At 38.3% G+C, this 22,125-nt stretch overlaps 4 protein-coding genes across 5 annotated transcripts; 2 read left to right on the forward strand and 2 right to left on the reverse strand.

Moving 5' to 3' along the window:
* The first annotated feature begins 1,720 nt into the window (after nucleotides 1-1,720).
* ucp3 (uncoupling protein 3) lies at nucleotides 1,721-4,703 on the forward strand. The gene is made up of 8 exons (XM_067433140.1): nucleotides 1,721-1,831; nucleotides 1,994-2,123; nucleotides 2,230-2,437; nucleotides 2,763-2,970; nucleotides 3,048-3,245; nucleotides 3,785-3,886; nucleotides 3,963-4,143; nucleotides 4,233-4,703. The coding sequence occupies exons 3-8, from the start codon at nucleotides 2,312-2,314 to the stop codon at nucleotides 4,345-4,347; spliced, it is 930 nt and encodes a 309-aa protein (XP_067289241.1). The 5' UTR covers nucleotides 1,721-1,831; nucleotides 1,994-2,123; nucleotides 2,230-2,311; the 3' UTR covers nucleotides 4,348-4,703.
* Nucleotides 4,704-6,105: 1,402 nt separating this feature from the next.
* On the forward strand, nucleotides 6,106-9,580 carry ucp2 (uncoupling protein 2). The gene is made up of 8 exons (XM_067433139.1): nucleotides 6,106-6,247; nucleotides 6,388-6,522; nucleotides 7,064-7,294; nucleotides 7,655-7,868; nucleotides 7,981-8,175; nucleotides 8,862-8,963; nucleotides 9,044-9,224; nucleotides 9,302-9,580. Exons 3-8 carry the CDS (start codon nucleotides 7,169-7,171, stop codon nucleotides 9,414-9,416), a joined length of 933 nt encoding a protein of 310 aa, XP_067289240.1. The 5' UTR covers nucleotides 6,106-6,247; nucleotides 6,388-6,522; nucleotides 7,064-7,168; the 3' UTR covers nucleotides 9,417-9,580.
* Nucleotides 9,581-9,643: 63 nt separating this feature from the next.
* dnajb13 (DnaJ heat shock protein family (Hsp40) member B13) lies at nucleotides 9,644-18,475 on the reverse strand. Of its 2 annotated transcripts, XM_067433137.1 has the most exons (8): nucleotides 18,293-18,472; nucleotides 18,063-18,166; nucleotides 10,938-11,099; nucleotides 10,627-10,784; nucleotides 10,433-10,546; nucleotides 10,248-10,361; nucleotides 9,920-9,996; nucleotides 9,644-9,814 (listed from the first exon to the last, which is right to left on the reverse strand). In XM_067433137.1, exons 1-8 carry the CDS (start codon nucleotides 18,358-18,360, stop codon nucleotides 9,658-9,660), a joined length of 954 nt encoding a protein of 317 aa, XP_067289238.1. In that variant the 5' UTR covers nucleotides 18,361-18,472; the 3' UTR covers nucleotides 9,644-9,657. The 2 variants fall into 2 exon arrangements, with proteins under 2 accessions (XP_067289238.1, XP_067289239.1); XM_067433138.1 differs by lacking the exon at nucleotides 10,433-10,546 and having other exon boundaries at nucleotides 18,293-18,475.
* A 196-nt stretch (nucleotides 18,476-18,671) lies between these two features.
* Nucleotides 18,672-21,704, reverse strand: mrpl48 (mitochondrial ribosomal protein L48). Its single transcript, XM_067433149.1, has 8 exons — nucleotides 21,550-21,704; nucleotides 21,316-21,368; nucleotides 21,203-21,234; nucleotides 19,784-19,866; nucleotides 19,533-19,702; nucleotides 19,252-19,354; nucleotides 19,020-19,109; nucleotides 18,672-18,848 (listed from the first exon to the last, which is right to left on the reverse strand). Exons 1-8 carry the CDS (start codon nucleotides 21,568-21,570, stop codon nucleotides 18,771-18,773), a joined length of 630 nt encoding a protein of 209 aa, XP_067289250.1. The 5' UTR covers nucleotides 21,571-21,704; the 3' UTR covers nucleotides 18,672-18,770.
* Between the last annotated feature and the right edge of the window lie 421 nt (nucleotides 21,705-22,125).

The raw sequence follows: 22,125 nt of genomic DNA on the forward strand, positions 1-22,125 counted from the left end.
TTAAATGCAGGGGGTATATTTATAGATGTGCCTGTTCCTTTCAGAGGAAATATGTAATCATATGCAAGGCAGGTCTCAGCGGCAGCTGTCTATGGTTGGCATGAATTGATGTCTGCGTCAGTCGAGGATGTATCTGCTTTCAGTAGTGGGCGGTGTGAGTGTGTGTCTGGTAGGACACAGGGGTTTGTTTACCTCTTTCAAAAGCTGAAAGATCACAGGGTACATTGAAGAAACTGGTTCAAGCTGGATGTAGACAGCAGAGGTAGGGTATCAAGATTACAGACCAAACAATGCAGAAAAAGGTGCAAGTGATTCAAGAGTAGACAAATACACACATACAAACTAATCTTGAAAATACAGAAGGTGAAAATATAACGGTTGTTTAGCTGTGATCAAGGTGGAAATCCCATGCCTCTATTAGCCAGTGATGCAAACCTATTCTTGGAGCTCATTTGTCACACATTCCTGGTGGGAATGACGGTAGCAAACATCTGCAGGTTGTTTATTTCAATGGTGCAATAGCTGATAAGGCAGTTCAGGCAGAAACATCATAATAACGCAGTACTTTCATAAGTTGAATATCCTGATCTCATGTACTATATTTTGCTTTTATTTTTATGCTAATTTTCTGCCTGCTGCAGCTTTAAGACAGCAGGTCAAGAAAGCAAATATTTTTCACCATTTATTGAAACATGATAATGCCACTGTTATGTAACTGCATTTGTTCAAAGCCAAAGCTAAAATAGCAGCCAAATGATAATGAACAGTGAAGGGATTGTTTAAAAAATTTTTACATGAAAATTATTCCAAACATTCTTGGTCAAGTGGCCAAAAAATTGTATTAAATAAATATATACAACAATTTAAGATATGGTACACATTTTTGTCCATTGTAATGTGTAATGTCCTTAAAATGCACTTTCTTTTTTATGCAATAATGTCTAGACCTGATCCGGATTCATCCGGACTACGAAGGTTCCTGATTTACTGTTAGCAGATGCACACATTTACTCCCACCCCGAGACATGTACAGATTGGCTGTAAAGAGTGGCGTTCCCCGAACAGCTTATACAACTTTAACAAGTTTGGGGCGGAGCAGCATCTTGGTACATATTGTTTTCCTCCGGCATGGATGTCAGGCATATTTACGGAAAGGCATTGGTCTTTCTTTATCCGACAAAGAAAAAATGGATAGAAAAACCATTGGGTTTTTATTAAACACTGATCCCTTCTCTGTAAAGAGCAGAAATGAAAAGTATCCCTAGGTGCTTAAGTCAAGGTGACAAGCCCCTCTTTGATAGGATGAACACATCCCCTCAGAAGCCAATGAGATCGCACTGAGATTACAGTGCAGCATTCCCCCAGAGGTGTTTTGGGAAGTGGGGGAAAGGTGACAGCGCTGGTACAGCAACCCATGACTGAGGCCCATGTGTGTTTATGAACATCTATTTTTGTAAAAATACAATATATAAACAATACAATTTGTGATTTTAAATGGACATGCACAAGACACTACTTCCAATATTTGCCTTTTTAAAAAAATGTTTTACTAATAGGTGTGTACCTTTTAATATGGAGAACAGACAACAACCCTATCGGTAAACTACCAGCTAGTAAACAAGTGTTCACGTTCTCCCGCCACATAAAGTTAAAATTAGAGTCGCGTGATGAAAGGAATACATGGGACTGGCTGCACATGGCCTATAAATTCAGAGTTTGACAGACCGGCTCCATCATACTCAGGTGGAAAACACACTTGCTGGATTAACCCCCTGGATGGAAATAATAATTTTGCTTTCTATCAGGACTAACAATTTCATATTACCGCAAGGTTGGTGAGCACAATGTATTTTATTATATTTCACACAATGTTAACGCTAATTAAGATGTTTCTGGGCAGTCAGAGCTGAAGTAATGAGAGATATCGAGTTAGCTTTTTCTATAATCACCAATCAGCATATGATGGTTATTGATCTTTAATGTTTCGTTGTAGTGTTGTGCTGCTGGAATGCTGCTTTGGGACATTGAGCCACAATTTTGTATGGCCAATGGTGTTGAAACATTTAAAACAAAAGACAAGAGAGTTATTCTTTTGGAAGAAACTTGATCGTGAATCAGCTGAGGTAAATTGAAGCCTAAACGTTTATTTAGAATTCTTCAATCTGAATCTAGTTTCATTTGAGATGATGACTTTTAACCACATTCGGTCTGCTTCTTTTTCTCCCTCAGGTGGGAAAAACACAAGAAGCTCAATAAATAAAAGACAATCTAATTATCTTGCTGCGGATTCTCCTGTCATAAGAACAAAAAAATGGTTGGAATAAAACCTACCGACCTGCCACCAACTGCCACTGTCAAGTTTTTTGGAGCTGGTACGGCAGCATGTCTTGCTGACCTGATCACTTTCCCCCTGGACACAGCAAAAGTGAGACTTCAGGTGAGGAAAAGTTTAATAAAAAGCATTGCATAAAGTATATCATTTTAATATACATTAAGGCCCGGTTTCATAGACAAGAATTGAGCCAGGAGTAGACCTTAGACCTCATTATACCCATGTTCATCTAGAGACTGCCATATTTTAAAATTGCTTTCAGTCAAGACAGCTGAAACATGCATTTTAATCTGGGGCTAGACTTGTCTGTGAAACCGAGGGTAAGAGTTACTTTAAGAATGCATTTACTTTATGTCTGAAACACTCAAATAAAATAAAAAAACATATTTGATCCATCTGTCATGGCTTTCATCAGTACATCTTATTTCAGATCCAGGGAGAGTCTATAGCTGCATCAGGATCAGCCGTGGTGAAATATCGTGGAGTATATGGCACCATCACCACTATGGTGCGTACAGAGGGCGCAAGGAGTCTGTACAATGGCCTGGTGGCAGGACTGCAAAGACAGATGAGCTTTGCATCTGTTCGTATCGGTCTTTATGACTCAATGAAGCAATTCTACTCCAGAGGATCTGAGAGTGAGTGTCAACCTGTTTGTTTAAATAGAAACAGAAATGATTATAGACATGCTAACAATCTGCTCTTTTCTTCTCAGACGCGAGCATTGTGACTCGCCTGCTGGCTGGCTGCACCACCGGGGCCATGGCTGTCACATTTGCACAGCCCACAGACGTCGTAAAAGTGCGCTTCCAGGCTCAAGTGCCTCAGTCCGATGGATTAAAAAGATACAATGGCACAATGGATGCATATCGAACTATCGCCCGTGATGAGGGCGTTCGGGGGCTATGGAAAGGTGAGCAATAAAAAAAACGCCCTCATTTCGTTCCAAACCTTTTATAAAAATGTTATGTTGTCATACAACACTGGTATGACAGACAGTGTTGTTATAGCTAAAACTAATAAAAGTCAAATAAAGCTGAAACTATAAAAAGCTATAAATATTAGATGAAAAACTTACACTGTAAAGTATAATAATTACAGAAAACAAAACATGAAATAAAATTACTATACAGCTTAATAAATAAAAAAGTTATAAAAATGACAAAAGTACATAAAAAACTAAAAACTTGAATGAAACCTGTAAATAATGTAAAATAAAAGCTCATTCAAAATATGAATTAATACAAAAATAACACTATATTGGACCCCACTGACTTTCATTGTATGGATAAAAATACACTGAGACAAAATACATAAAGATTTGAAACAACATGAGGCAATTAGGACAAAATTGTACTTTTTCAATGCACTATCCCCTAAGTTCAGCTTTCACATGCCAGTCTAAGTGGAAGTGTTCTAGTGGAGATAAACATGTGTGTTTGTCTATTTTAGGCTGCATGCCAAACATCACAAGGAACGCGATTGTAAACTGCGCAGAGCTGGTGACTTACGACATCATCAAGGATCTCATATTACAATACGGCCTCATGACAGGTATGCTGCCATATGAATATGCTTTCATTATGGTTACTTTAATGTACTTGTTGTCTAACATGTGTGCCCTGTTTAGATAACCTACCGTGCCACTTTACTGCTGCATTCGGCGCTGGCTTCTGCACCACGATTGTGGCTTCTCCAGTAGACGTGGTAAAGACCCGTTTCATGAACTCATCTACAGGGCAGTACAGTAGTGCACTTAACTGTGCCTTCACTATGCTGACAAAAGAGGGACCAGCAGCTTTTTATAAGGGGTAAGAAAAATCATGTTGTAAATCATTATTTATGTCGAACAATGCAATTTTCAGTACCATGAATGTGCCATCTTCATCTTCCCCAATAGCTTCATGCCCTCCTTCCTGCGCTTGGGATCCTGGAACATTGTGATGTTCGTCTCCTACGAGCAAATCAAGAGATGTATGACTAGAATGCACAACTCGTGGGAGTCACCTTTCTGAATGGAATTTGTCAGCATCTTCTGATTTTGATTAACCAAAGAGAGCAAATACAGAGGGATTCACGGATAAGTCTTATCACTGAAAAAAGGCCAAAGGTCAAGCTCATTAAAAATGAAAGATGAGTCACCAAAAATCACGAGATGCATGGCTGATAAACAAAATGTGCATATTTTGTCTTAGTTTCAGTGTCATGGTACACTTCCATAGGTTGTATTAGCATCAGAGTTCACTGTTTATGTATGTGCCTTTAAATTGTCATGAAAATGGGTCCATAGCTCTAATGAATGAATGTATATTTATACTATAAATTGTAAACTGTACATTTTTGGAAAATAAAGTTTTTTATGATATACCTATTTCCTTTGATGAAAGGTCTAAACTGTTTGAAGTTTCAAACCAGGAACATACAACCCATTTAGATCACATGCCTAAGAGTCATTTAATCAGGTTCAGTCAATGATCAAATCAACAGACAGCCCATCACATATGGCTTCCACGTGACAAAGGTTTAGGAAACGTGTGCAAACTGCTTTTCCGAGCTCTCATGCCGACCTATTCTTCATTAGAACGGAGCTGTGAAGTTCACTTGAGGGAAAGAGGAAGTACCTAATTAACAATCAGAAGACAAATGCAAACCTGTGAAATGTGGGTGACAAAAGGAAGGGTGTGTGACAAAAGGGTTGCCTGATTCTCCCTGAAGACTGCTGTGTAAATGTGACCCTTGAATTGACCTGAGATCAGGCATGATAGTCACACAATAATAAGCAACAGTGTGCCGTTAATAAAGCACATGTCACTGTGGGGTTTAACGGGTTTAACCCATCTCTCAAGAGAACAGGTTTTTTTTTTTTTTTGCCTTGAGGTTGTACGTTCTCCAGTAGTTCTGCGAGAACATACCACCATGAAACTTAACCAGTAGCTTTGTCTTCAGACCATAATAATGAGTTCAGCTAGTAGGTAGTTGAGATGTTTTGGTTATTGTATTGCAGGAAAAAGTTAGGATATTAGGATCAATTCATTGAAACTGAGAAAAAAATTAAAACAAACGTGCAGCTTTTGTGTCAAATACCAGTCTATGTAAAAAGAAAAATCTAGTGGATGTGTCTTGAAAAAGGGGAGAGCAGAACGTGCTCTTTTATGAGTAACATATGTACAACATCACATAATGATTCAGAATGACTCAGCGTTTCAGTTAAATGGGGAGTCAGGGGCTAGTTGTCACACTTTTACTCCTAAGAATATTTCTCAGGATAGATTTGTTTTTGCAAGTCATGTTCATTGGTAATTTTGACAGTCTATGCGGTATAAGCACATACTTGGCATGTTGTCACAGCCAAGTTAAACCATTCCGAAACACAAAAAGATTCGTGAAACACCAACAACTATTAAACCCAACATTCGACAAGTTTAAACTAGAGAAAATGCAATTGTATAAGTTTTTTTACTCGAAGCCTCGTTGTGACAACAAACCCCGGTCTATTTTAAAATGGAGTGTCCTATTCGTGGTGTTTGTAAGTTACTTGTGCGAACGCTTAGTAGCATTTAGCTTTTTTTAAAAAAATCGTTTTCTTGTGGTGATAAACTTCTTTAAATAACACAGGTTTCTAGTTTACAATGAAAACAATGAAAGGATATGAACGTTGGAAATCGGTGTTTATCAGTAGTGCCAGCACCTCAGCAAGCAACCGCAAGCAACAGACAGAGGCGTTAACTTATTCGACGAATCATGACGCGTCACGTGTATCACGTGACTTCCTCGCTGGAGTTTAAAAGGGTGGATGCGGCGTCCGGAACAGACCGGAGCACCTGTGGGTTTTTAACTGTTTGCTTTCCAAGTTAGTATTTTTTTTCCTCCAGTAAACCCCTTTAATAACAGACACGTTATACAATTTTGTTCAAGGTGAGTATGTGACCTTACATACTACGAATAGACTTTCATCGCTACTCGCGAATGTATTTTCTTTCTTTAATTTAATTGATTTAAAGTTTATTTGAAGTGATGCTGAGCTGTATGTAATCGTGAATACTGCTTTCTTTCAGACTTTGGAGTATGTGTTGTATTTGTACGGGTTCTAAACGTTTCTTTATGGAAGAACACGGCAACAAAATACAAGTTGAACGTAATTTCAACCAAAGAGATGCTTTTAGAGAATCTTAAAGTTGTCATCTAAACCGGTAAGTTTTACAAAAGCGCTTATTCTTTTGTTTTAAACAATATAGTTGATTTAATATCGTGTAAGCATTATATATATCGCACTTTGTGCGTATCCGCACTTCCTTTGTTGTTGAAGTTCCTTTGTGTGGTAGAAAGTCAACAAAGCCGCACACAGATGCGAACAGGATGATGACGTCAGTTCATAGATTAGCATGTCAAAAAGAACATGATGTTCCTGTTTTGTCTGTTGACTGTCAGAGATGAATACCTTAAGCATAGGCTCCAACCCCCCCCCCCCCCCCCCCCCCACACACACACACACAAAGGCTTAAATTTGCATTAATTTAAAACTAATTAATGTAAAAAGTTATCTAAAGGTTAAGAATCTAAAAGTTATTAAATGTGCCCCAACCTAAATGGCTTGCTTTTGCATTTAAAAAAAATTAAATCCTTTCTCAGCCCAAGTGGCTTAAGTTTGCATAATAACCTTTATAAAAATTTAAAAAAAAAACATTACATGCATACAATAAGGGTGAATAATCATGTGTCTTCCTTATCCAGGTTTGGGTGGAGTCCACCTATCTTGTGTTCACTTCATTGGTTTTCAACACGTTCCGTTTCACCTTTTACATTCCCGACTTCCCGTGATTCCGACTTCAACTAAACATGGTTGGATTCAGAGCTGGTGATGTGCCTCCTACAGCCACTGTGAAGTTTATTGGTGCGGGAACTGCAGCCTGCATTGCAGACCTGTTCACGTTCCCACTGGACACAGCAAAAGTTAGACTTCAGGTGAGTCGTTATTGTGTGGAATTTGAGAACTTTTTAAATGGCAACTTTTGTTTGAGTGAAAGCTGAGCCAGCGGTTGAGTCTGGAGACAACAGACACGCGTGACGACTTAACCCAGGTCAACTTGCAGTAACAAAAACAAACTTATCTTTCCTTTCAGCTGGATGATTTTAGAGTCACACCCATACTGACGTCAGCTCTATTTCTTTTGACTCTCTTTACACTAGCACCATAAGCAGGCCCAGGTCTTGACGATTGTCCTTGCTGCCCCAGGATCACTGTGGACCCTTTTAACCTGAAGATGCTGCTTTCCTCCCCTGTGATTCTGTAAAGTTTCTCCATCCACCTTTTGTTCTGTACAGATTCAAGGGGAGACCAAAGGTCCTGCAAACACAGGCCATGGTCCGGTGAAATATCGTGGAGTGTTTGGCACTATCAGCACCATGGTGCGTGTCGAGGGGCCGCGCAGTCTCTACAGCGGGTTGGCCGCGGGACTGCAGCGTCAGATGAGCTTTGCCTCTGTACGCATTGGTCTCTACGATTCAGTCAAGCAGTTCTACACCAAAGGCTCTGATCGTAAGTTCACTCGATGTGCTCGACACTTGTATGCTGAGATGATTGGAAACTATTTGTTATGCAAGGCTGCTCAAATTAACCCCCTTTCCAATGTGTCATTTTCCTTTATTAGATGTCGGGATTGGTAGTAGGTTGATGGCGGGATGTACGACTGGAGCTATGGCAGTTGCTTTGGCCCAACCCACAGATGTGGTGAAGGTACGGTTTCAGGCTCAGATCAGTGCTGGGACCAGTAAACGTTACCATGGCACTATGGATGCGTATCGGACCATTGCAAGAGAAGAGGGCTTTCGTGGTTTGTGGAAAGGTAAGCTTGGGGCCACTCAAGTCAATGTTGTATTTGTTTTAATCTGTACACTTAAAGAAACTTTATTATAATCATGGTAATGACTATTTATTAATTTTACTCTTTTTTTTTTTTTTTTTTTTTAATACAAAAAATAATAATTTTTTTAATATATATAAACTTGATTAATCTATGCATTAAACTTGTACATGTAAAAATGTTGTACTTTTTAAAAAACTTGTATATAAATGTAGTTAACTTTTTAATAATTGGTGGGGTTTTTTTATATTTAACAAATGTAGCTATATTAATAATTCATTAAATAACTTTGCCTAATTTATTAAAAAAAAGGTAAATGAATAAACTTGTATTGTTTTTATAAGAGTAGATATAGGTAGTGTTTGTTAACAGCAAAGGTTTATGATGTCACCAACCTGGGAAGAAGCTTGTTGTAGTCCAAACCGGCTGTTTTTGTAGGCAATAAACTGCCATAACGTTAAAAGACTATCAATGTTTGCATTGAACTTTTTAACTTTGCAGATACTGTTCATGCTCAAGCAGCAACATTACACATTAACTAAAGTTAAAAAAAGTGAAATTGCATGCAGCCACCCCTTTAATGTACTTAAGTGCCCAAACTACAATGATTTGTCATGCATGGTTTCCTTATTCTTTCTAATTTATACTATCCTTCTATCCTCTCAAAGGAACTGGTCCAAACATCACCCGCAATGCCATTGTAAACTGCACTGAGCTGGTGACCTATGACCTCATCAAAGATGCACTCCTAAAATCATCATTGATGACTGGTAAGATGAGGCTGCAGAAAAAGTATGGCAAACTTATGTGTCAGACCATGAAATACATATTTATAACTGCTCCTTCACAGATGATCTTCCCTGCCACTTCACATCTGCATTTGGAGCTGGTTTCTGCACCACAGTTATTGCTTCTCCTGTTGATGTTGTGAAGACAAGATACATGAACTCCGCCCAGGGCCAGTACAGTGGTGCCCTCAACTGTGCTGTAGCCATGCTATCTAAAGAGGGACCAAAGGCTTTTTACAAGGGGTCAGTCTTTAGCAGCTATAGATTCACTGGAATGATTGGAGGATGAATGTTGAATTGACATCTGTTTTTGTTTTTAGATTCATGCCATCGTTTCTGAGGCTGGGCTCCTGGAACGTGGTTATGTTTGTCACCTATGAACAGCTGAAACGGGCAATGATGGCAGCTCGCCATAACTGGGTCACTCCTCTTTAAAAGCAGAGAATGCAGTTAGTTGAGCTTTGCTGATGTGGTTCTAACCTTCTCTTGGCTTTAGATTTTCTATGTGACTTGTTTACATGTCTTTTTAAACTAGATTTTTGGTTTTTAAGTGTTTCTTGTCTTTCAGAATCTGTTAAATAAAATGACTCTTAAAAACACCAGTTTCTCATTCAAGTGTTTAATAATGAGAATCACCATTTCTAATGACTGACTGGACTTCTAATGAAGTCTGGATTCATTTTAAAGAGAGGGCTTGTTTTAGAAGCTGTTTCTTTTCAGGCGAGAGCTTCTCTGGGAACTGTGTAACGAAGCGAATGATCAGGTCGCCTCTCTCGGCTGGGCTGTTGGCTAGCGGCATTCCCTCCCCGGTCACAACCTTGGTGTAATGAGGACTGTATAAAGAAATTAAAGCAACCGTCTTAAATATGAAAACTGCTCAGAAGTTCTGCTACGCAACATGTAAGCATGCATGCTTTATAAAGAGCCGTTTTACTCACTGCACAATGTCATTAATAGGGATGTTGAGAAGCCTGCCATCTAGTGTCTCAACTTCTACTGAGAAACCAGTCAAGGCCTGTAGAGTTACCATAGAGGTATATATTCAAAGACATGTAATCTAAATGTTCTGAATTGGTTACATTTATTAAACTTTAAATAGTCAATTAAACTAACAAAGACATTTAAAGTGGCACTAATCATGTTTGTCCAATAGAGACCTCATCTTTTCTGTATGAACTAGACTGAAAAGCTATAAAGTCTCTGATCCTAATTTATTAGAGCTTAAACCCATGTGTCTTTAAATGCCATTCTAAAAATGTTTCTCACCTTCTCAAGAGAAATATTTGCCGTGTAGTACAGATCATCATTCTGGCGGACAAAGCGTGGGTGATGCTTTTGGCGGATGATGAACACAATATCTGCTGGGATGTTGTTTGGTCCCTGAGGAGAAAAAGCATTGTGATGATCATGATCAACTTACAACTACGACAAAACAAAATTGTAGTTCATGCCTGGTCTCCCTCTTTTGGAAACTGGATCCGTGTCCCTTCGTTCCATCCTGCTTTAATGGTGAAGGTTAAAATGTTGTCCCTGATACTGGATGTGTGTCCGTCTTCATTCATGACCTGACCATCCATGATAATCAAACAATTAATTTCTCATTAGTCCATATGATTTTATCTGTACCCCTGTCTGCAGAACTTACCCTACGGGATATTTTAATTTTTTTAGTGCATCCATAATAAAGGTCCTCCAAGGCAAGATGAAGGTCTCTCTCTATTGGTGGATCCTGTAGTTTTTCTTTTTGCCCACGCAGGCTCTGAAAAGCTGTGCTGACCTCACTGCCATCACCAGTGAAGAAATCTATGGAGGGTAAACAGATAATTACTAACCAGAATGGATTCTTGAAAACACCATGGCTTTATGACTTGATTGCTCAAGATTTTTTCTTGAAATTGAATTTTAAATCATACAAATTGTTTAACCCAGTTTATTATTTATTTATTTTTTAAATACCTGCAAAAGGATTATCTCCTCCGAAAAACTGTCGGAATGTTTCATCTGCATTTCCATGGTAGACATATCCTGAACACCAGGCACCATTCACTCCCAGCTCAGATGGGATTCCTCCTTTTAAACCCTCCTCTCCAAACTTATCGTAAGTGGCCTTTTTACGTGCTGCATTGGATGAGAAAGGCCATCACCAATTTACAAGGAAACAACAAAATGAGGGCTGTTTCCTCACAATACATTGTGTGATGTATTCATTTAGTGTTAACATGACACCTTAAAGGGATATTTCACCCAAAAATAAAAATTAGCCTACACTGAAAAAAGGTGTTGGATATACATGATTTAATCATGTACATCGGGTTTCCACATGAATCAATTAAGTTAAACAAACATAATTTGTTCAGATAACTTCAACATCATGGAAAGAAGTAATTTTTAAGTAACCCAACTGAGTAATCTCAAAATGATGGCTTCCTAACAACAGTGGTATGCACAGGGTGGCTTGAGACCCTTCCTCTTTAATCAAATCACAAGCTTATTTTGTTTATGTGTATTTTTGGTGGTCACGTGACTGATTTATAAGACTGTACTACACTGTAAAAAAAAAAACACCATATCTACTCAATAAAAATGAGGCAACAGATTACAAGCAATATTATTAATTAAATTTCACAAGGTTTGGCATTGAGTAAATATTAATTAAATGAGACTCTTAATAGTTACACATTTAATATTAGTAAATTTGAATAGAAAACGGTACAGAATTAATTATAACCTAAACAAAAATATTGAGTTGATTTGAAAAAGATAAACTCCCTAATGTGTAAATAGTACTAATAAAAATTAATTAGATTCTACATATCATAATTGAGTAATCATCTACATTAATCTGCACACTTATTTGAATTTAATCAATGCAATTAATTAAATCGAAATATTCCTTTCTTATAAATATGACTTTTAAGACATTTTAAGACCATAAAGATGTAAATTTAAGACCTCATATCATGTAGTCATCTTCAAAAATCTCGTAATACATGGCCCCAGTCATCCTCTCCTTAATAATAATAATAATAATAATAATAATAATAATAATATATTTTATTTTAACACAGTGCAGTCGCCCTGTCCCATGTGCAGAAAAACACCCCCAAAGCATGATGCTACCACCCCATGCTTCACAGTAGGGATGGTGTTATTGGGATGGTACTCATCATTCTCTTCCTTCAAACACGTTTAGTGGAATTATGACCAAAAAGTTCTATTTTGGTCTCATCTGACCACCTGACTTTCTCCCATGACTCCTCTGGATCATCCAAACGGTCATTGGCAAACTTAAGACGGGCCTGGACATGTGCTGGTTTAAGCAGGGGAACCTTCCGTGCCATGCATGTTTTTAAACCATGACGTCTTAGTGTATTACCAACAGTAACCTTGGAAACGGTGGTCCCAGCTCTTTTTAGGTCATTGACCAGCTCCTCCCGTGTAGTTCTAGGCTGATTTCTCACCTTTCTTAGGATCATTGAGACCCACGAGGTGAGATCTTGCATGGAGCCCCAGTCCGAGGGAGATTGAGAGTCATGTTTAGCTTCTTCCATTTTCTAATAATTGCTCCAACAGTGGACCTTTTTTCACCAAACTGCTTGGCAATTTCCCCGTAGCCCTTTCCAGCCTTGTGGAGGTATACAATTTTGTCTCTAGTGTCTTTGGACAGCTCTTTGGTCTTGGCCAAGTTAGTTGTTGGATTCTTACTGATTGTTTGGGGTGGACTTTATGTGTCTTTATGCAGCTAACGACCCCAAACAGGTGCAACTAATTCAGGATAATAAATGAAGTGGAGGTGGACATTTTAAAGGCAGACTAACAGGTCTTTGAGGGTCAGAATTCTTCCTGATTGACAGTGTTCAAATACTTATTTGCAGCCGTATCATACAAATAAATAGTTTTAAAAAAATCATATATTGTGATTTCTGGAGTTTTTTTTTAAAGATTATGCCTCTCAGTGGACATGCGCCTAAGATGACAATTTCAGACCCCTCCATGATTTCGAAGGGGGAGAACTTGCAAAATAGCAGGGTGTTCAAATACTTATATTCCTCACTGCATATATAGAGTGGTGGTCAAATTTTTGGCACCCCTGGTAAATATGATCAAATATGGCTGTAAAAATAAATCTGCATTGTTTATCCTTTTGATCTTTTATTTTAAAAAATCTAGCCATTCATTGAAGTAATTTTTTTGAAAGTGAGGGTAAATCACATTATAAAATAAATGCTTTTCTCCAAAACACATTGGGCACAATTATTGACACCCTTTTATTAAATACTTCTTGCAACCTCCTTTTCCCAAGATAACAGCTCTAAGTCTTCTCCAATAATGTCCAAAAGATGTCCAAAAAAGGCCCTCAATATTAGCTGCTGGCATGGGGTACTTTTTATCCCTGTTTGCACCAAAGTCACCTGATTTGCTGCCAAAAGCTCTTTTCATATTCATCTGACCACAAAACAGTCCCTTTTGAATTTCCAGTCGTGTCTGACAGCTGAATATGCTGGAGTTTGTTTCTGGATGAGCGAGGAGGATTTTTTGTTGAAACCCCCACAAACAACATGTGGTAATGTAGGGGTTGTTTGAGTTTTTTTTTAGGCTTTCTGACCCCCAAACTCAACTAATATCTGCGATTCTCCATCTGTGACTTTTAGAGAGTCTTTGTCCACTCAAACGTTCCTGCTCGCCGTATATTAGGAAGATATAGTTTATCTTTCAGGCAGGTTCGTAACATCTTTAGTTGATTGGAACTTCTTAATTATTGCCCTGATGTTGGAAATGGGGATTTTCAATGCTTTAGCTGTTTTCCTACCACCACTTTCTCTTTTGTGAAGCTCAACAATCTTTTGCTGCACATCAGAATTATATTTGTTGGTGTTACTCATTGTGATAAATGATTAAGGGAATTTGGCCTTTGTGCTTCCTTATAGGCCTACTCCTGTGAAACAAAACGTCATAACTGGACAATATCATTTTCTTTGTCACCCTGGTGTAATAAAAAAATGTAAATATTAATTGGAATATACTTCAGAGATATTTTACTCTAAGGGTGCCACAACATGTTTTGGAGAAAAGCATTTACTTCATAATGTGATTTACCCCCCATTTTCAGTTATTTTACTTAATTGAAAGGTTCAATTTTTGTGATTTAAAAAAAAAAAAAGATCAAAAGGATAAACATTGCAGATTTATTTTTTACAGCCATTATCTGATCATATTTACCCAGGGCCGGCGCGTGCCTATAGGCGAACTAGGCAGCCGCCTAGGGCGGCGGCTCAGCCAGGGCGGCAAGAGAGAGAGTGTAACTGTGTAAGCGAGCGAGAGAATTAAAAAAAATATGTATTTGTTAGTTTTACATTAGGTAGGTTACAATTATGGCACTTATATCAACAACATTTTTTCCCACTCCATTAGTATAAATTTAAAAATAAAAATTCCCGCCCGGCCGCGCCCCCACCTCACTTAGAGCAGCATCGATTAGTATATGCGTGCAAAATACGCTCGACTGTGCCATCCGTTCCGTGGAAGAGCGCTTTTCGCTGCTTCGAGACCATGGGCGCGTATTTGGGTTTTTATATGACATCACATCTCTCAAAGAAAAGGAGAATAGCCTACAATAGTTCTTCAGGATTGCTTAAGACTGGAAACAGCCCTGACTCATGGAGACTCATGGGATGTTGATAGGCATAAATAGTTTGAAGAGCTGACTGCTTTGGGTAGACGCCTGGTTGCTGGATCTAAACCACTGGATGCGCTTAAATTCATCTATGAAAAAGGGATGGAATAAATTTTTCTGAGCCCGATCTCACGAAAATGCATAGCCTTTAAATAGTTTGCAATCTCGTGGAATGTATACGCCAAAATGAGTTTTGGCATGCATATGGTAGGCTACGTGGTTTTTCGCGTGCATATGATACGCACTTTATGGCGTATTATATGAACCATATTATTAGGGTTATGGCGTAAACATACGCATAAAGTGCGTATCATATGCACGCAAAAAAGATTTTACACTCTTAGTATTTATACGCATGAGCTATACCATGAGATTGTGTTGATTTTTCCCAATGTTTTTATAGCATTGAGAGTGCTTCTCACTCTCCCCGTCACTGTGAGCTCAGTTTCTCAAAGCTTAAACTGATTAAAAATTATCTCCGACGTACAATGACACAAGACAGACTCAATGGACTAGCAACAATTGCAATTGAGCACGAACTAGCTGAAAAAGTTAAACTCGAGGACGCAATCAAAGCCCTTTGCCGCTGCGAAAGCCCGACGAACACGCTTCTGAAATGTAGGCTATTATGTGAATGTGTGTTTGTGTGTATCAGTCAAGAAAAAAATCGAAACCTCCAATGAGCTAAATATTTGTTTGCATATTGCATATGTTTAGAGATGTTCTGCTGGTGGAAACAACAGGAGACCATAATAGCTAACGCGACTTTCAAGATATGGCTCGCAGTGTTCAGTTCAGAGTCCGCGCCAGCAGCAGCAGCGCGCGTTTCTTGTAAGCGTGGCGTTTCTGTTGCGTGTCATCCGTGGGGCGTCTGCTGCTATTAATGTACAGGGAAGCCCTATACTTCATGTTAAATATAAATATATTGCCGATTGATACAGCAAAGACAACGCCGGCAGTAGCCGGCCCATACCATATCCATGGTATTGACGGCAAAAGGCTACAGAATATTTCGTTCTGTATTGACTGGTTTAATATTTCAAAATCGATAATTATATTGTTTTTTATTATTACAATTCGGCCTATATCTGCATTTATGTACAGACTTTCAAACATGAAAATGTCATTTGTATTAATATGTATTCGTGTCAAAATGGCATATACACATCTTTTCCTATTATATTTCGCCTGGAAACGCTTCCAACACGCTCGCGTGTCGCGTGAAAATAGGCGTAGGCCTATCTCCTATTTGAAGCATGCACGTATTTTCCGCGCGGCTCGGACCGACGTAGGCAGTATGCAAGCTCTAACCGGTTAACATGGGAGCCGAAATAAAAACGGACACGCCACGCAGCCGAGATGCTCACGACACGCTTGCAGTGTGTCCCCGGCGTTATGGCCTTTTCACAACTGGTTCCTTCATTCGTTATTTATAACAGGTATTTATCTGATTGCGAAATGACTAAATTATCGTGCGCTTAGGTCGCGCTCTCTCTTCTGTGGTCTTTGAATTTGAAATGAGCTGCTGAATAAAATGCATCTAATCTTATGCTTTCGTTGCTGTAAACTCCATTAAATGAGCATACCACGGGAATTGAAGATCGGATTTATATTCATTTTGCGTAGGTGTAAGGTAGGCTATAAGACAACCTGCATGTTCTTTTTTTATTTTTATTTGTTTAGCTCCGTTTGCGAGAGCCGCGAGCAGAATCAGCCTGCCTCAGCACGTCAAAATGCCTTTTAGGCTACTGAGGTGGTAATAGTAGGCGAAATTAACTAACATTGTGATGCTTGAAGTGTTTTATATCTATGGATTTTATTATAGGCAAGACAAGCCAAGAGTTGATTTGAGAGACTAAATCGATTAAATATGCGGTTAACTCACTGTCGGCCGCTGGTCGCTTTTGGTCGTCACTTAAAAAAAATAAAACTTTAATTTAACAAACAAAAAAATGCTCTAAACATTTTTCTAAATTATTTTAATAAAGAAACGAAACGAAATATATCTACTTTGACATTAAAAACAAAACAGAACTATTTTAATGGCTGCAACAATGTAAAAAAAAAACAAAAAAACAAAAAACCCCGGCCTCCAGTCGGACTCGGGCCGAGAATTTTGATAAGCCTAGATTTGAGGCCCGTGCAGGGCTCTAGTTTTATTCTGTACACTGTCTATTATAAAACAGAAATGATATGCAGCTGTAGCACTGTGTACTTTTTTCACGTTGCAGAATGAAAAATAAAATCTGAAAACATGCCTGCACGTTTTTATTTTAGTGTTATTTTATAGATAAAGAACATATTATTTTGTATGTACATGCATCCTAAGGATACCTAATTGTGAGTGTGAGGTGGGGGCGGCACGATCATGCTCTGCCTAGAGCGGCATTTGAGCTAGCGCCGGCCCTGTATTTACCAGGGGTACCAAAACGTTTGACCACCTTTCTCTCTCTCTCTCTCTCTCTCTCTCTCTCTCTCTCTCTCTCTCTCTCTCTCTCTCTCTCTCTCTCTCTCTCTCTCTCTCTCTCTCTCTGTGTGTGTGTGTGTGTGTGTGTGTGTGTGTGTGTGTGTGTGTGTGTGTGTGTGTTCATATATGCATGCAAATAAATGAATAAAACTAAACAATTATAAAATGTATTTATAAATAAATTATATAAAGGATATAATTACATTTACAGTTTACAGTATATTCTGTTTTCTAAAGACTGGTCTCATGAGATTAATGACAGTTACTTTGTTTATTTTATGTTTCTCTCGGTTAGAAAAACGATGCAGATATGTAATATATTATGTTGGCACCAAAATGTTTAAAAACACCTGAAAAATAACATTTCTGTCATCATTTACTTACCCTCATGTGTTTCCAAACGACCAAACCTGTAGGAGTTTCTTGCTTCTGTTAAACACAAGATAATATAAAGCATGTTCGTAACCAGACCGTAACAAAAGTTATGTTAAGTTATGGAATTGGTGCCGTCAAATGTCAGGTTACCAACATCCTTCAAAATATCTTCGTTTGTTTTTGTTGGTAAATAATGACAAAATTGTAATTTTTAGGTGAACTATCCTTTTAAAGAATACCATCCCGGTAAAAGCAGAACGCTCGTCCTAGCGTTTAGTGCATGGTTCTATTTTGGTTAATTTGGGGGGAAGGGGAACTAAATCTTTACGTTTTTATTTAATAATTGTAAGCCCATATAGGCTAACGTTACACAACGTTCTAGTATAAATGTTATTTTGAGGTTTTATTTTTATAACTATAAACTGCCTGCCAGGACTTTATGGGAACCAAAAATAGTTGGGATACAGCTTTGCATGTAATTATATATAGTGTTTAAAAAAACTATTTTGTGGATGCATATAGCTAGTTTTTTATTTGTTGTCTATATTTTGTCTTGTGAACTCACGGTCGCTCAGCACGTCAAACGCCTCCGCGAGAAGTGTGAAGCGCTCGGCGGCGCGCGCGTGGCTGCTGCTGCGCGGATGATGCTTCAGCGCGAGCCGCCGGTACCTAATACCAAAATAAAAACAATATGCTGCTAGCAAACGAGTCCGCAAAATGAAGACTAGTTTTATCTGCTTTTAACTGAGTATATATTTACAAAACTACTAAGGAATTAAACAAAACGTCACTTACGCCTTCTTTATGTGAGCATCAGTGGCGTTGCGGTTTATTTCCAAAATAGCGTAATAGTCTCTGCCCATCGCCAATTGTTTAAATAACACTTTACATGTATCAAGGTACTAACGTTAATGCAAAACGGGATTTCGTCATCAGGAAGGAACTTTAGTTTATTGTTGTCAATGGAGGCTGCTATGGAAACAGAGAACGGAATTCTGGGTAATGCAGTCTTTCATTAAATAGCTCCTGAATCCTTTAACTACAGAGATTAAAATATTCTAATATTCTCAACAACATTACAGCATAGTCACATTGAGGAGCAATTTCAACTCTTCTCATACTCCAGTGCATACAAATCAACGTTTTAAGATGACAAAAATGAGTAGATACGGAAAACAATCATGAAATAGTTTATTACAGCACATACAAGGTAGAAAATGCCTGTCATTGAAGAACACTTTTATCATATCAAAACACATTTTTAAATAATTCATTAATTATTCATTTTTGCAATAAGGCCCTCAAGCTCAGGTCTTGTTTTGAACCGTGCTTGATAATCTGCTTCAGTGTGCTGAGAAAAGAAAAAGAAACACACACACACACACACACACACACACACACACAAAAACAAATGAAGCCCATAACAGTTGATAGAAATGTAATAAATACAGCCATACAGATAGATATAAGTATGGTGTGTAATATATAATATGTGTATATATAATATGTGTAATTTTCTGACCTGCTTTACACAGAGTTGCACTCCCTCAGGCTGGTTCTTCAGAAGAACTTCCGCAAGTATGGGAAAAAGTGTTGCCTTCATTTCACTGATCTAAACGCACATCATCAATTAATCATCATCAATTAATCAGTTATAGACTGCAGGAAACCTATAATAATTACATGCAATCATAAAATGATGTAGTTTATTCATACAACCAAACACAAACTCAAAGCTCCTGCATTCACTCTACCTGAACAACACGCTCGTGGGTTTTCAGGACTCCATCTACATACATCTTTGTGCCTTGCTCCTGCATCACCATGACCTCTGTGCTTTTTGTAGGCAGGGCATAGCTTCAAAACACAAATAATACAGGATTCTTTTCACCATTACCTTTCAATATTTCATAGCATGTTAAATGATGTATTGTTAATTAAAAACAACATGCTTTTCAGAATGTGTTCTGTGCGCATAGCGATTTTAAAACATAACATTATAATATAACATATAAAATATCTCTCTCTATCCCACCATTCATCAACTTTGATGTCCAAGTGACTGCAGAGATTGTGGATGTACTGGGAATAATGTTCCACTTGAGTCATGTCATAACCGGAAACGCACACATTTAGCACACCAAACTCTGTGGCAGTCGCTGCTTTAATCTGCTTTGCCTGAATTCTTTCCTTCTTCTTCTTTGGCTGAATGAAAATAATTTAGCATATGCTATTAATTGGCAGTGAAAACATTTTATACTGATGTTGTAAAAAACTAGGTCTTACCAATGCTTTTGGAAGAAGATGTCTGTATCTTCCAATACCATGTGTAGGCATTGATCTATACTGTCTGTTGGTCAGCAAAACACCTGTTTAGACATAAAAAAACAACATATAGTTTATTACCATAAGCTAACAATTATACTTGAACACACATACGCTATATTGCCAAAAGTATTGGAACACCCCATCAAATCGCTGAATTCAGGTGTCCCAATCACTTCCATGGTGTATAAAATCAAGCATCTAGGCATGCAAACTGGTTCTACAAACATTTGTGAAAGAATGGGTCGCTCTCAGGAGCTCAGTGAATTCAAGTGTGGTACCATGATAGGCTTCCACCTATGCAATAAGTCCATTTGTGAAATTTCCTCACTATAAAATGTTTTACAGTCAACTGTTAGTGGTATTATAATAATGTGGAAGCAATTAGGAACAACAGCAACTCAGTCACAGTGGTGGGCAATGTAAAAATCACAGAGCGGGGTCAGTGCAGGTTAAAGAGCACAGTGCATTGAAGTCGCCAACTTTCTGCAGAGTCAATAGCTACAGACCTCCAAACTTCTTGTGGCCTTCAGATTAGCTCAAGAACAATGTGTAGAGAGCTTGACAGAATTGGTTTCCATGATCGAGCTGCTGCATCCAAGCCTTACATCATTACAATGCAAAGCATCCGATGCAGTAGTGTAGCATGTCGCACTGGGCTCTAGAGCATTGGAGATGTGTTGACAATTTTTTTTTGTCTCTGGAGTGACAAATCACACTTCTCTGTCTGGCAATCCAATGGACAAGTCTGGGTTAGGTGGTTGCCTGACTACATTGTGCCAAGTGTAAAGTTTAGTGGAGGGTAGATTATGATGTTGGGTTGTTGTCCAGGGGTTGGGCTTGGCCCCTTAGTTTCAGTGAAAATAACTCAATGCTTCATCATACCAAGACATTTTGGACAATTTCATGCTCCAAATTTTGTGGGAACAGTTTGTTGATTGCTCCTTTCCAACATGACTGCGCACCAGTGCACAAAGCAAGGTCCATAGAGACACGGATGAGCGAGTCCTGACCTCAACCCAATAGAACACCTTTGGGATGAATTAGAACGGAGACTGTGAGCCAGGCCTTCTCGTCCAACATCAATGCCTGACCTCACCAATGCGCTTCAAGAAGAATGGTAAAAATACCCTTAAACACACTCCTAAACCTTGTGGAAAGCCTTTCCAGAAGAGTTGAAGCTGTAATAGCTGCAAAGGGTGGGCCAACTCCATACGGATTAAGAATGGAATGTCATTAAAGTTCATGTGCCTGTAAAGGCAGGCGCTCCAAAACTTTTGGCAATAGTGTTCATATAAATGAAAATAACACATATTTAGATAGTGAGTTTAGATAGTTTAGATAATTTAATAGTGAGAAAAACACATTTGTTGTTCTTACCCAAAGGCATCTGTGTAGTTAACACTTGACTTCTGTGACATTATAGAAAAAACGATGATCAGTTTTAATAATACACACGACAGACTGACAGATGGATACAGACAGACACTTACTGGACCGATGCTGCTGCACACAACAGCGCCCGTGTGTTCTGAAGGAGAAAAACCTGATGCAAAAGAATGACACAAACTAATGTCACAAACCAAAAAATAATATTTATAGAGGGATAATCTAAATCATTAATGTAAATGTTCTGCTCTTCCTCTACGACCTTGGCACGTCAACAACATACACTACTGCAACAGACCGACAATGATGACAAAGATGTCATACGCTAAATACTACACCTTATTCAGTAAATAGTTCATTGCTTCACGTTGATTTATTCATCCAATAGTAACGTTTTAAAACAAGCGGCCAAACACCGTAAATATCACTCCGATAAACGCATGTACTGTGCGATATCTTCTTCACGGATTCCAGCAGGGTGAATTTACGCTCGTTCGGCATAATACTGCCACCCGCTGGTGAAAAGGCGTCACTACTGGGCACTTGGAGAGATGCATGTTTTTGTCATGTCACATGCAGTTTAAATCAGTATGATTCATTTCCTTTAGCATTCAGAATTTGTCACTAGGCTTAGAAAAAAGCATTATGAAATATTAATTTAAAAATAATAAAATATTATTCTGAAAGAGAACATTTATTAAAAAAAATTAATATCAAATGGTTCTACACTCTCTATGTGAAATAATGATAAATAACCAATGGCACAGAAAACAAGCATTAGAGCCCCATTTACAAATCATTGTATAATGTATTATAATGGGCAGCAACAGAATAATTTAATCCTGAAAGTCTCCCTTTTAGTTTTCACAGTTCAAAGGTTAACGGAATGCGAGGATGCAGGGCAAATCACAGAT

The sequence above is a fragment of the Pseudorasbora parva genome, chromosome 23, assembly GCF_024679245.1.
Source record: "Pseudorasbora parva isolate DD20220531a chromosome 23, ASM2467924v1, whole genome shotgun sequence".
NCBI classification, from domain to species: domain Eukaryota; kingdom Metazoa; phylum Chordata; class Actinopteri; order Cypriniformes; family Gobionidae; genus Pseudorasbora; species Pseudorasbora parva.

Excerpts from the sequence above, each read along its gene's own strand:
- mrpl48 (XM_067433149.1), bottom strand. The coding sequence starts at position 21,570 with ATGAACTATTTACTGAATAAG. Across the intron at positions 21,235-21,315 it reads TGTGCAGCAGCATCGGTCCA|AAGTCAAGTGTTAACTACAC; the intron begins GTAAGTGTCTGT and ends ATAATGTCACAG. Across the intron at positions 19,355-19,532 it reads GACATCAAAGTTGATGAATG|CTATGCCCTGCCTACAAAAA; the intron begins GTGGGATAGAGA and ends TGTGTTTTGAAG.
- ucp3 (XM_067433140.1), top strand. The coding sequence starts at position 2,312 with ATGGTTGGAATAAAACCTACCGACCTGCCACCAACTGCCACTGTCAAG. Across the intron at positions 3,246-3,784 it reads CGTTCGGGGGCTATGGAAAG|GCTGCATGCCAAACATCACA; the intron begins GTGAGCAATAAA and ends TGTCTATTTTAG. Across the intron at positions 4,144-4,232 it reads CCAGCAGCTTTTTATAAGGG|CTTCATGCCCTCCTTCCTGC; the intron begins GTAAGAAAAATC and ends CTTCCCCAATAG.
- dnajb13 (XM_067433137.1), bottom strand. The coding sequence starts at position 18,360 with ATGGGCAGAGACTATTACGCTATTTTGGAAATAAACCGCAACGCCACT. Across the intron at positions 18,167-18,292 it reads GATGCTCACATAAAGAAGGC|GTACCGGCGGCTCGCGCTGA; the intron begins GTAAGTGACGTT and ends TTTTGGTATTAG. Across the intron at positions 10,362-10,432 it reads TTCCAAAAGAGGGAGACCAG|GGACCAAACAACATCCCAGC; the intron begins GCATGAACTACA and ends TTTTCTCCTCAG.
- ucp2 (XM_067433139.1), top strand. The coding sequence starts at position 7,169 with ATGGTTGGATTCAGAGCTGGTGATGTGCCTCCTACAGCCACTGTGAAG. Across the intron at positions 7,869-7,980 it reads CTACACCAAAGGCTCTGATC|ATGTCGGGATTGGTAGTAGG; the intron begins GTAAGTTCACTC and ends TTCCTTTATTAG. Across the intron at positions 9,225-9,301 it reads CCAAAGGCTTTTTACAAGGG|ATTCATGCCATCGTTTCTGA; the intron begins GTCAGTCTTTAG and ends TTTTGTTTTTAG.